Below are 13,306 nucleotides of genomic sequence, written 5' to 3'. Positions count from 1 at the left end.
AGTATAATCAAGTCCGATATCATTGGGAATGACGTTCAATGCTGACGACACTTTGTTTGTCGGAGATGGTGAGAGTAGTCTCCCTTTATTTTCGGTAGGCGTGGTTATCTTTGCGTTGTCGATCGGCCAATTTGAAGCTCGTGGAAGCAAATGAAAACATTGCATTTTTCGAATTATTGTTTCTTAAAATCCAAGTACATGTATCATACTCTTATCTTGTAATGAAAGACAAAGTTTTTTTTTAAAGGACTGTCGCAAAAATGACGTGGAACGTCCGTTATTCAGGAAAAAATAAAGACCAATATGAATTATTTCGTACACAACGTCTCTGAAGGGAGATTATGGTCTGGCGCCGTCAATACCGGGCTGTGCCGAGCGGTATCTGGTCATGCCAAGGTGAAGTTAGTTTGCACTTTCGTTCTTAGAACTCGAAGGCTGAAAACGAGTTGTATCCAGAACGTTTACGGTTCATATTTAGATGTTTTATGGCTGACTCTCCAAAGGTGAGTTGTTCATGTCACTTGTTTGTTTTTTATTTTATTTTCCGTTTTTTCCTTCTTTCACTACTTCCGTTATTACTATTCTTACTAATCTTAGTTATAATAACATAGATCTAATTAGTGTATTACTATTCTTAGTTATAATAACATAGATCTAATTAGTGTAACAGCCAACATTATATACACTTGCTGTCAGCATTTTACTGAAAAAAAAACAAGTTAGTAAAAGAAATATTTTCTTTTCACAATAACGCTTTCCATTTTCATGTAGTATGTTTTTAGTTGTGGGCTCTGCCACTGGAACCATGTGTCCGTTCACCTCAATATTATCGATAATGCTTAGGTAGCAGGAAACAGTTAATTTGCATTTATTGGTCATGTATGAGATATACAGGTATAGCAGATTGGTTATGAAAAATTCCATCATTATATTTATAAACTACATAACAATTACATTAACAGTAGAGAGATGAAATTTGTGTAAATCAAAAATTTCCTCTGATTTCTGACATGTTATTGTTATGGTTACCTACTGGAAAAATGCTAAAAATGCAAAAATACTGCTAATTCCAACCTAACACTACAACTTTCTAGAAGAAATTTAATTCTAAACACCTATATTAAAATCAACAACACTGTCGTGGTAACAAAGTACTTACATTTCAGCAAATTCCAACTCGGAGATCCTTCATAATATGACCACATGTAAACACTTTGAAAATTTCACTTCCTGTTAAGCTAGTTTTTGGTGCGTAGACACAGACTCAAGACTGCCCAAATAGTTATCTCCAACACAAAGCTAAAATATTATTCTGAAAAAAAATGAAACCCCACATTGTCCACTTTAACATGACAAGACCAATTGTGGCCACACCGAGAAACTGTGTACTGCTACCTGATGTGTACAAACTTGGCTTCATTTAATATTTTTAATGTGCATAGCTGTACATTCTATCAGGATATAACACAATTCTAATTATAGATCTCTGTTTATGTCTTAATTTCTTATTTCATTTTGTTTCTGAATGCTTGACTGCTTCACCTCGACCAATAGATAACATCTCGGTCTTTTTATCAATACGTGGAATACTGAAAGCACTTCATTTACAGCTGTTATAAAGAACAGCTGATAGATTACTAACATGCTTGTAAACTTGAAAGCCACCTTGAATTGTCAAAGAGTGTTTTACCATAGTTCAGTATATAATTTTAAACATCTGTTGTGCAATCAATATTACGTAATGCTATCCGATGTATTTTTTATCTTCTATAGTTATTCACTTCATTTCTCTTACTCGGGAGTGGATTATATGACTCCCGTTTTAGATTGTTACTTTTATACACTGTTCATCTGATATGAAATGAATCTGAAAATAATATCAATCAAAAGAAGATTTATTTTGATCTGGTACATGACTGAACACCTACCTATCACACTTTGGCCCGGACTGACTCAGTACAAGTGGATCTCTAACTTTGAAGCTAGTGACAAAGTGAATGATGCGCAGACCAAGCACATGTGACAGGAAAAGATACATAGAAACAGTACCGACTGATACTTGAGAAACGTGAACTGCTGGTAGTCACGGATCAGTTATTCGTTGCTACATGTGCATTGAAGTTTTAATCCAAAATTGTGTCACTGAATGATGTTATTTTCTCCGATGGATACATTCATTTTAAACCATAACCAACACACCTTGATTTCGACTAAAAGATTAAATTTTAGCAGAACTGGACTGGGTCGAATAGTTAGTCCGTCTAGAGTTTGGATGATCCTGAATTCGAACCCCGGTCCGTCCATACATCTTTCTGCTCCTACATATCACAAACTCTTCAAAACGCGCCGATATCTGTATCTGCTTTCCATACTCTTCCTTATTTTGTGTCCTAATATTTGCCACATATTACACCTAGTTACATTGTAGCAATATATATTTACCGCATATTTGATTGATGTGCATGTACATTGTAACAACTGAAATTTGCCACATATTTGACCCCATTACATTGAAACGCCTGATATTTGTTACATATTTGATCCATGTACATGTACATAGTAACACCTGAAATATGCCACATATCTGACCCCATGACATTGTAACGCCTGATATTCGCCACATATTTGATCCACGTACATGTACATTGTAACAACTGAAATTTGCCACATATTTGACCCCATTACATTGTAACGCCTGATATTTGCCACATATTTGATCCACGTATATGTACATTGTAACGCCTGATATTTGCCACATATTTGATCCACGTACATGTACATTGTAACGCCTGATATTTGCCACATATTTGATCCACGTACATGTACATTGTAACGCCTGATAATTGCCACATATTTGACCCCATTACATTGTAACGCCTGATATATGCCACATATTTGATCCACGTACATGTACATTGTAACGCCTGATATGTACATTGTAACGCCTAATATATGCCACATATTTGATCCACGTACATGTACATTGTAACAACTGAAATTTGCCACATATTTGACCCCATTACATTGTAATGCCTGATATTTGCCACATATTTGATCCACGTACATGTACATTGTAACGCCTGATATTTGCCACATATTTGATCCACGTACATGTACATTGTAACGCCTGAGATTTGCCACATATTTGATCCACATACATGTAGATTGTAACAACTGAAATTTGCCACATATTTGACCCCATTACATTGTAACGCCTGATATATGCCACATATTTGATCCACGTACATGTACATTGTAACGCCTGATATGTACATTGTAACGCCTAATATTTGCCACATATTTTGTCCCATTTCATTTTAACGATATAAGGATATATCGATGTCATTAATTATCAAATATCACTTTTGTCATTCATATAATCTCCGAAATAAAAAAAATAACGTGGAAATGAACCTTTTCCAAACATTTAACGTATTGACACGGTATGATTAAGATCACATGCCCTTTGATAAAGAATACTTGATTAACTGTATCGTAAAAGACTAGTATGCATAAGTAGCCTATCCATAAGTGAGCTAGCTATCGATATGTCAGACAATACAGAGACCGACAGATAATCTACAATCACTACTTTAAAGCATTAAAGACAACTCTATGTATTCCTTTTAAATCATAAGTGTGCTCACCAATTAAAGGATGATTATTACATCATATATCATCTGTATGCTGCAGTTTAATTACTTTTTTGTCTCTTCTGTATTTCACTCTAATTTCGTATTGAAAGATGCTAATCACTTGTGTGTCTTTTTTTTTTAATAATAATTAACTTGTGTTGTTTATTTTATAGATATTGCGATCCTTTGAAGATGTCCGATATGCTAAATATTGTCGCTCTGCCTGTCGTCCTGGTTTATATCACTGCGGTAGTGATGTGGTTCTCTCCAGACCGGGTTTTCTTGCTAAACACAAAGCTAAGAGCATTGCAGGCACACGTGTTATCGGACGTCAAGAAAAATTGGACAGCGTTCTTTATAACTTTAGGGCTATGCTTTTGGATGACAGCGTTACAGATTGACTCCAACAACACGAAAAACACATTGATGAACATTGAAACTAAAGTCGTTGCCATAGAGGAATACTTGGAGTCAAATAGAAGGGACATGAAAGCAATGGAGAGACACTTTGAAACATTACTCGAGACGGAATTACATATTCTGAGGTCTGAATGCAGGAACAATTTGCAGGACAAGATACAGAAACTGAACAATAAGATATTGCTAAAACTGAGAGACACAGATGCAGCCGTAGGTGATTTGGTTCTACGAGTATTAGAAATTGAATGGGAAGTTAGAAAGAACCGTGATATATTTCGAAGTATAAAGGATTATTTCAAAGAGGATGGTGACAAAACTTATCAGTTGGAGAAAGATGTTGATAGACTTTACCAACTGTATAACCAGTTCGTGAAGGAAAGAGATGAAACACGATTCCACGAAAGAAAAGGAAATGAATATCAACGGAATGTGGTCCGAAATAATGATGGAAAAAATGTGATAGTGACAATTATTGACACAGCCCTTAATATTTTGGTTGGGGGAATTGGTAAATCTCTAGCCGGCATGGCATTGAAAGCAGTGTCTTGGGCAGGATCCTGGATAGGCATAACGTAAGAAGTAAACCATACATTCAATGCAAACGTTTTATTGATCTCTGACGTATTTGAAGTATTTACATGAAGATGTTCTGTTATGGGACACAGAAATTGTACAAAAGACACACAAGTCAATACCGCCTTTAAAGCAAGTTTATAGTTAGAAGCAGTAAAATTGAACAATAAGTTAAACTGTAAATTTTAATTTTTGAAGTAAATTCAGAAAGAAATTCTGTTGAATTACCGCATGTGCTAAAATACAGATGTTTTCCATCTATGCAGAATACAACAAAAAAAATTTTTATATATCAAATTCAAATATCGATGAAAATCAATACAAATCAAAATCCCGGATTACGTCGTTTAAATATTTCTCGCCAAACCAAATAATGACTTCAACAAGTTCAGATCCAAGAACAGTCGTAATAATAGTCTTCATGTCATCATCAATAGCAATTGTATGAATTAATTTAGTCTCAAATTTAACTTCGTTATTGATATAAAAGTGTAAACTCTAGCATTTTTTTCATTAATTGCATTAATTTATTCTTTCGTTTGTTTGAAATGAAGGTAGTTTGTCACATCGATGCGATTTTCAGAACAGAATAAACAAGTAAATTATAAATGGAAGTCGATCCTGTCAGTAAGTGATGACATTTTATTTGTAACGGGCTGTCCAATCGACGTCTACTGTAGCAGACGAAGTTGACAAACTTGTTATCTAATATGTATGGCGATAATAATGCTTTTGTGGCAAAATTTCATGTTTGAGAATAAATTTATTCTGACATAAAGTGATAGCTTTGTAAAGTTATTTAATTTTTGTGAGTGTCTCAAGTCCAACAATTGCTGATATGTCAGTGCACAGAATATGTGATGATGTTTATAGCTATAGTTTAGACCTAGATTTTCCAAGGTGGCTGTTGATATTTTTCAAACAAGTCATGATATATATATATATATATATATATATATATATATATATATTTAGTTTCAATAATTATATATATGATGTATTCTTCATTGTTACAACTGATTAAGTTCTGTGCTAATTATCTTTCAATCTGTAAAGTATTTCATTAGTATATGTCTGGTTATCGATATTGATTTACTTAATTCAAGGGAAACTATTTATTTATCTGTAGATTTATCGAAGTAGGCAATATATTCCTATCATTTCACAAAGAAGATAAGTGTGTTTATGCATATTTTTAAATCATTTCTTGAAATTCATGTCAGATTTATTGTATTCACCAATGTATTTTAACTCCAACCTAATAAAGTTTTAGGTTAGCCTTTGGGTAGAAATCTAATAAATCCGGTAGTCACAAGCACAAGCACAAGCAATTCCATTGCGGTTTACTCTCATTCTCTACATCAGCTAAAACTAATTATTAAAAAAAACTTTATAAAATACAATCCCCCCCCCCCCCCAAAAAAAAAAAAAAAAAAATGAAAAATATTTTAATTCAGAATCGGAATATTCTAATCAAAAGGCAGTGTTATATAAAATTGCTACCCACGGATATATACTACTCATTGCGGTTATGTATTCAAAGGAGCAGGAAAATTCAGGATAAGAGTATTTCAAAACGTCAATATGAATAAGTAGTAGTAGGCATGTGAGTCATCATGTACACATTTCTCTTTCGTAAACCTTGTTAGTGATGTTTTTTTAGTTTGAATCGTAAAAGTATAGTACGTGAATCAAATCTTGCTATCTTTCCCCAAATGTGAACGTAACTGGTCTGTCAAGCGTCTGAATGATTTGGAATTTAAGTCCTAAGTCATCTGTTGGGGTAGTGATCTTGAACTTATAGAGAAGCTTCGCCATCATTACGTACATATCTTGTTCTGCTATCCGTCGACCTGTACAAAATGAAATGTCAATAAAAGTGTGTCTGCAAAAAAAGATTTGTATTTGAACTATGGATCCCTAATCATTCTTTGTCGTTAAATTCTTCAATATGGTGGTATGGGACACAACGATCTATTGCTTCACCAATCTACAATTTATCAATAAATAATACACTTGAATTATATAGTAAAAAAATTAGGTAAACTCTGCTACCCTTCGTTGACATTTGTAGGTTATACGTTATCTCCATCGAAGATTGTACGAAAATGCCCCCCCCCCTCCTTTTTTTTTGTTTTTAGGTGCTACCCATTATGTTGTCATGTAACTGTAAATGAAAGTCAGGTGTACGTTACCTATGCACATCCTCGGGCCGTGACTGAAGGGAATCACGATAAAAGGATGGTGGTTTCTAAAATGACTGCTCCCCCGTAACCAACGTTCTGGCCGGAACTCTGTAGGCTCGTCAAAGTATTGTGGAGACATCTGGTGTACGAAGGAACACATCTCTATGACGGTCTATTTGGAATAGAAAGAATCCATAATTTTGTGACACAATCATTTAGCAGACAACGTAAGCAACATATAACTTGTTTTAACATGGGTTGATAAGATAATGAGGATGTGACATTACAATTAATTAGGAGGTTATAAACTCATCATGAGGTAGCAGTGGCAACAAAATCAGGAGGTGACCATAAACATGAAGGGTATTGAGCGACATCATGAGGCGGTGAAAAAATGAAGTGATATAATGGTGTAGAAGTGACAATATAACAAGGAGAGGACAACGTAATGTAATAGCAACATCATCAAATGGTAATAATAAAAAGAGATGAGATGTCATAATGAAACCAACAACATATCTTCCCTCGGTTTGTTACAATAGATATTCACGACACAGTGTATAATACATCTGATGTAAACACATACACTCTATGTATGATCCATATTTAATACTTTTATATAAAAATACGCGAAAATTACGGCTGCATGGTACGTCCAACGTACGCATTCAATGTAATATCATGAAAGAAAAGCTTAAAGAAAGCTATTCAAAAAGGAAGACCATTTAAGATATATCGACTGAGGTAATATCCAGTCTTTATCAATGTCGGTTGTGTATGGTCAGTGAACAAAACAGTGAAAGAGGACATTCAGTTCGATAGGATTAGTTCACCATAAGGCACACATGTAAACAAAGTAAACAGTCTCACCCCAGCTGGTATCTGAAATCCTCCTACCGCAATGTTCTTCTGCAATATCCTCTTAACGTCCAGGTTTAAAGGGTACAGTCTTTCAAAGAGAAAACAATAGGACTTCAGCCGTGCATGTATGAATGCTTTGACGTAGCCTTTTTAAGGCTTGGATGAGTAAAATCTGTAATCTAATAAACATCTACCAATCTTACTAACTGTAATTCATAATAACCATGATAAATGAATAAATAAATCTGTGCTGGTAAAACGGGAAGCGCAGTAAGGTCATTTACCATCTTAAAAAAGGCGATGTATCAAAAGAAGGCAAGTTTGACTTACATACTGACATGGAAGTACATTAAAAGAAAAAGTTTGTGCAGGCCCTTTATCCTACACTTCAAGTCACTGATGCTTTATACTTTGGTGAATAAGTCAACTTTGTGAGGTGGTATTTCGGTAGGGAACTTCGACTCGCTGAATTGCCCTATTGTATTGTTAAACCAAAACAGTGACAAAAGCAAAATTTTTTTTTTTTGTGTTTAAATAGAATCTGATATGTAATTTAAGGTTATATATATATACACACACATATGCAAATAACACCAAAAGAAACAATAACAATATAGATAAATAACTTGTCAACCGGAGGTCAAGATTTACGAATATTATTTTCACATATTACATTACACTTAGCAATTCATATGAAAATGAAATGTTAATGACATTAAAGAGTTAATGAAAAGTAAACCGGAGCCTTGCAAATAACATTAATATCATGATCAATAAACAGTTTAACACATACTATAGATATATACCTGAAAGATTCCTTAAAGCAGGCCTTCAGATATGACAATTTGTTTAAAACGTCGATAGTTATGTAGCCATCTTCTGGAATGTGCTGCTTTATCTCTTCAAACGCCTTGTCTTGAACTTGTGAATTTTTCGCCAGACAGTACATCGTCAACAGAAGTGCAGGAACTGTCTATCATGGACAAAACAATCACATATGACAAGGGTTCAGCAATATATGACTGTTGAATTGATATGTTTCGAAGTTTTGTAACCGCCGATTAAACTATGATAAAATCAAGTATGAAAAGATACTCGAATCGAATGAATAAACGACCACTACGAATGTAAGAAACTCATAAATATACATCAGAAATCAATTTTTAAAAAAGTAGTTATTTACTTTTAAACCATCAAGTTTTGGTGAACTATTAAAAGTTAATATGTAAGATTAAATCATTCAAAATTGTGCTAGACAGATCAGAATGTATCTGCCTTTGTTAATTTATTAATGACATCTACTGTGAACAATTATATATTGACCAGAGGTCAGAGGCATTCTGTCGTTGTTGATCTACTACACATGTTCATGTAAGAATTCATTCCCTGATTATATAAGTCATTACCTGAAGCATATCTGAGCAGTTTGTATGAAGGTCAGTGTAACCTTACCTTGTTGTAAACAGCCGAATCTATTGCAATTTATGTGTGTAAGACCATGTCCATAACTCAAATATTACTTATCTTAGGTTACCTGTTTGCTAATGTGTAATAGTACGTAATCACTTTATTAATATGGCTAGTATAAATACGACCACTTTTCTAACCAGTTTGTATCGGTTCCTGAAGGCATGACAGTGTTCCATCTATCCATAGCCCACATCTCAATAAACCTTCAACACCCAAACGGCGTTTGAACTTCTTCATCTCCACTCATCACAACAAGAAACAGAGTATCATTTTATTGATACTACATCTTATTAATAAACTACGTAACAGGTGTTTAACCAACTAATCCATTTAAGACAAACGTTTTATCATCCGCATCAAATACATCAAATAAAGCTGTCAACATGAAGTCGTTTATGATGCAAATAAGGGAAAGCACGCAAAACATACACAGAACACTTACCGCATTTAGTCCGTCCGCGAATACTGTGAGGGCAGTGATGCTGATATCTTTATTGTTCAGATTGGTGTTAGAGAGCAGATAGGAAAGAAACGTAAATTTCCCTTCTTCCAGCTCTTTTTTGTCAACAAGTGATTTGATATGTGCCACCGTTGTGTTAATGAGATTCCGACCATCACTTTGAAATTAAAAATAAAGCAAATAGAAAGGGTGGAAAACTAAAGAATTATAGATAAAGTTGTACAGTTGCTTAGTTGAGAAAATTAATGCCAGGGTGATTTATAAATGAAAACAGACGTCTTCATTGAATTAGCTGATCATTGTGTGTGTTTAACTATTTATATCAATCGATTTTTAATTATTACTATTTCAATATTACACAAAATATTTCACAAAAGCCACTAATCCAGATTAGATAACATACAGTAGATGTAAATAACGAGATCGATACCGTGCAGCTGCTTCGTCCTTCTAGGACCCGTTATTGATGCAGGAAGTATGAAATGTTGAAACATTTGACACGACCGAGGCGGATATTCTTAATTGTTTGAAATAAATGTCAAAATATTCATAAGGAAGAGCTTTAATTCCCACAGTGAATAAATTTAACCATTTTCAATAAGGTATGAGAAGGACCAATCGCAAAACTAGCAAACGTTTTACAGAGTTGGACATTATATTAAAAAATTGTTTTCATGACTAGTTGTCAAACAACAAGACTGCCATACCTGTAAAAATAGTCTTCAGCTGCGTAATGACGTTTTGATAGCCTTCTGTATGTTATGAAGTCCCAAGGAAGTACAAACATCAGTTTTGTGGATAATTCAAAGATATCATAATTCGCTTGGATCATTCTTTGCGAATGAGAATCGAATCCCTCTTTTAGTGCACCTAGTCTCTTTTCAAAACAAATCAGAGCAGCAGCTGTAGAGAGGGAACGTTAATTAATGCTAAATTCACTTAAGGTAATAAGGAAAAATTGAATAAAACATCGAACCTATTACAATAGTGTGTTTTACAAAATGCCCTAACAGGATGCTACATATTAAAGTACAGAAAACAAAAATGATATGAGTTTTTGGTGTTTCCGCTATTTCACGAGTTCTACACTTAATCATATAAATGAGGTCATCGGTTAAGATAAAATGGCCAAAAGTCACATTTGACAACTTTTCCAAATTCAAATTATCCATATATTCATTGAAGCGGGACATTAATGTTTTCAATTTAAACTTTAAAACAGTGAATTCCCAAATGCATCTTAATTTAATATTGATGTTACGTACTTTTATATTGGTACGCATGTTTTAAAGACCCTTTGGTTTACATATGTTTACATTTACAACTATGTTTAACTTTTTAACTTTTTATGAGCACAAATAAGTTTCCGAAATGCACTTATACAATTAGCATACATGTTCAATGACAATAGTGAATACTTTTCAATTCCATTATCAGAAACATCACCCTTTAATAGTCAGTACTTGATAAAACATTCCGATCTCCGTGCTTTTGTGCGATATCTGTTATAGAATATGCCGTTAGATATGTCGCCGAAGAAAGACTTACTTTCCAAATTCCACCTTCCAGCCAAATAGTTAAATTGTGTGATATTTCCATCTGTATCTTTTCTAATACATATTTCGTCTATGACATCATCAGCTACCTCATTCACAAACGGCAGGAAATGAGCTACCTGCTTGGGTCGCATCATCACTGTCTGAATGGCCTTTCGCATAGTCTTCCATTCTTTGCCGTTTCTATAAAATATTTCCAATACGTGTTAGTCATAAAGATGAATGTTATAATATCACGCAGTGATTATTGTATTAGTTACGATGATTGGAAATATAGTGAATGTAAACAAAATAAATTTGTTCTTGAATGCTAACAATCAATCCATTGATAGATTCCTTTATACGAAAGATTTGACCCAACCAGTGATTCGGCTAACGAATATGAATATATATTCACAAGCTGATAGAAAATGTTACTTGTGAATACAACATAGTAGACATGTACTTCAAAATTATTGAAAATGTGTTCATTTGGTTCCACTAACCTGTACAAAATCTTTAATTAATAGTCTCCGCTAACGTTGTTTATTTTGCATTTATATGCGTCTCAATTTAAACATGGACGGTATACTTTGTGTTAAACTCACATATTGCCCAATCCAGGGGACATGTCTTTAGATTCACGATATTTCCGGGAACTTTCCAGAATAGGAACAATATTTGGCCACACCCCTTCGTGTTGGTAAACAGTATGGATATGATCCGGATCAAACAGTCGAACAGCCGTACGGTTCCCTATGGTCTCCTTGACAACAGATCCGTATTGTTTCCATCTGGATTCCAAGGCTGCTTGGTATTTATCTATGTCATACTTTTTGAAAGGACCTTTCAACAATAAAACATACGTCATGACAGTTTACTGACAACATCGGCTTATTTTACATAGAACATTTGCAAGCTCAAAACGTAAATTATATAAATACTTCACACTTTCATGGTAAAAAATAAGAAAGGAAAGAGAACTGCTTATGAAGTGTAGTACACATTACACTTGTTTTACCATTTACAAGTTCATGGTGATCGAAGTCAGATATGCAAATGCTGGATAAATTGGGGAGTAATGAATTGCACAATGACTGCACAAAGACACAAATTACACAGCCTCATTTCTAAGATGCTGCGTCACTCTTGAAGTCATTATTGATGTTTAGGCAAAAAGCAAGGATACAATGTAGGAAAATCTCATTGGGTCAACATAAATGTCAAAATAGATGAAAATATACCGCTAACCCCCAGTTAATAATTGCCAATATCGGATGGCTTTCAAAGTTGATAAGGTATTATATAATTGACTTTTGTATGGTTACAGTGATAAATTGTGTTGACAAGTTCGAGACGTCACGATTTCTATGTGGTAAAACACTAAGTTGATTTTGGTACAGTAAATATGGTCACAATTGTATCTTAATTTTCCATGTCACCGTATCCGTGATCTTTTCAGTCGTTGTACACTAACATTAATCAAATTCTTGAAATGTTACAATATCACTTTTGCATAAGATAAAAACAAAATATAAGAAAATGTAAAAGATTCCATAGCGTAAAAGGAAAAGTGATGGAAATTCTTAAAAACCGTTTGAACGATCAGCTTGGTTGCCACATGTCTACAAATAGTATTGATAAAGATAACTATCATATACACATATTAACATTGGGATGAAACGATATTCTAAAGGACACATACAAATATTAACTAAGAAATGCGTCGAACGATCTACCTGTGTATTGCATGAGAGTTCCCACGAACGGCCATCCTTTCGGTCCGGGTATGTCACTGAATGGTTTAGCACTTTCATAGTCCGCCGTGTAGCCACTGTCCACTACTGCAGGGCTGTCCAGTGAGGTTATATATGTACTCCGATTCTTTACAAATACTGCCCAACGATGACCTATGCATTTCCTTACAAGAATGATACCACATACCGATTTTCTTTTGAAGTACGTCATATCAATGTCTACCGTAATAGATTACTCATCACAACAGAATGAAATCTAGTTTCCAATCGTAAACAAACCGTCACTGTTACTCTCGGGTTCTTCCTAAAATGTTGCCCTTCTGGGTTAAAAATAGAACAGTTAACTGACCATTGCTGGTCGAACATAATAAACAAGGTTTGACCCTTCGGATTAAAGTCCGTTTGTCAA

General features: G+C 34.2%; 2 protein-coding genes across 2 annotated transcripts; one reads left to right on the top strand and one right to left on the bottom strand.

Moving 5' to 3' along the window:
* The first annotated feature begins 455 nt into the window (after positions 1-455).
* LOC132544683 (uncharacterized) lies at positions 456-4,631 on the top strand. Its single transcript, XM_060208307.1, has 2 exons — positions 456-503; positions 3,809-4,631. The coding sequence occupies exon 2, from the start codon at positions 3,828-3,830 to the stop codon at positions 4,629-4,631; it is 804 nt and encodes a 267-aa protein (XP_060064290.1). The 5' UTR covers positions 456-503; positions 3,809-3,827.
* A 1,698-nt stretch (positions 4,632-6,329) lies between these two features.
* LOC132544639 (probable cytochrome P450 CYP44) lies at positions 6,330-13,108 on the bottom strand. The gene is made up of 9 exons (XM_060208260.1): positions 12,880-13,108; positions 11,749-11,986; positions 11,154-11,344; positions 10,313-10,508; positions 9,588-9,762; positions 8,482-8,648; positions 7,685-7,763; positions 6,824-6,986; positions 6,330-6,481 (listed from the first exon to the last, which is right to left on the bottom strand). The coding sequence occupies exons 1-9, from the start codon at positions 13,106-13,108 to the stop codon at positions 6,330-6,332; spliced, it is 1,590 nt and encodes a 529-aa protein (XP_060064243.1).
* Between the last annotated feature and the right edge of the window lie 198 nt (positions 13,109-13,306).

This window comes from Ylistrum balloti, unplaced genomic scaffold (genome assembly GCF_031769215.1).
Source record: "Ylistrum balloti isolate Yb309-2 unplaced genomic scaffold, AGI_CSIRO_Ybal_v1 Utg369806, whole genome shotgun sequence".
NCBI classification, from domain to species: Eukaryota; Metazoa; Mollusca; class Bivalvia; order Pectinida; family Pectinidae; genus Ylistrum; species Ylistrum balloti.
This window is presented reverse-complemented; position numbering and strand designations above follow the sequence as displayed.

Bases quoted from the DNA above. Each gene is read 5' to 3' on its own strand.
- LOC132544683 (XM_060208307.1), top strand. From the start codon at position 3,828: ATGTCCGATATGCTAAATATTGTCGCTCTGCCTGTCGTCCTGGTTTAT.
- LOC132544639 (XM_060208260.1), bottom strand. From the start codon at position 13,108: ATGACGTACTTCAAAAGAAAATCGGTATGTGGTATCATTCTTGTAAGG. The intron at 11,345-11,748 runs GTGAGTTTAACA...AATATTTTATAG, and splicing joins TCCCCTGGATTGGGCAATAT to AAACGGCAAAGAATGGAAGA. The intron at 8,649-9,587 runs GTAAGTGTTCTG...TGTCCATGATAG, and splicing joins TCGCGGACGGACTAAATGCG to ACAGTTCCTGCACTTCTGTT.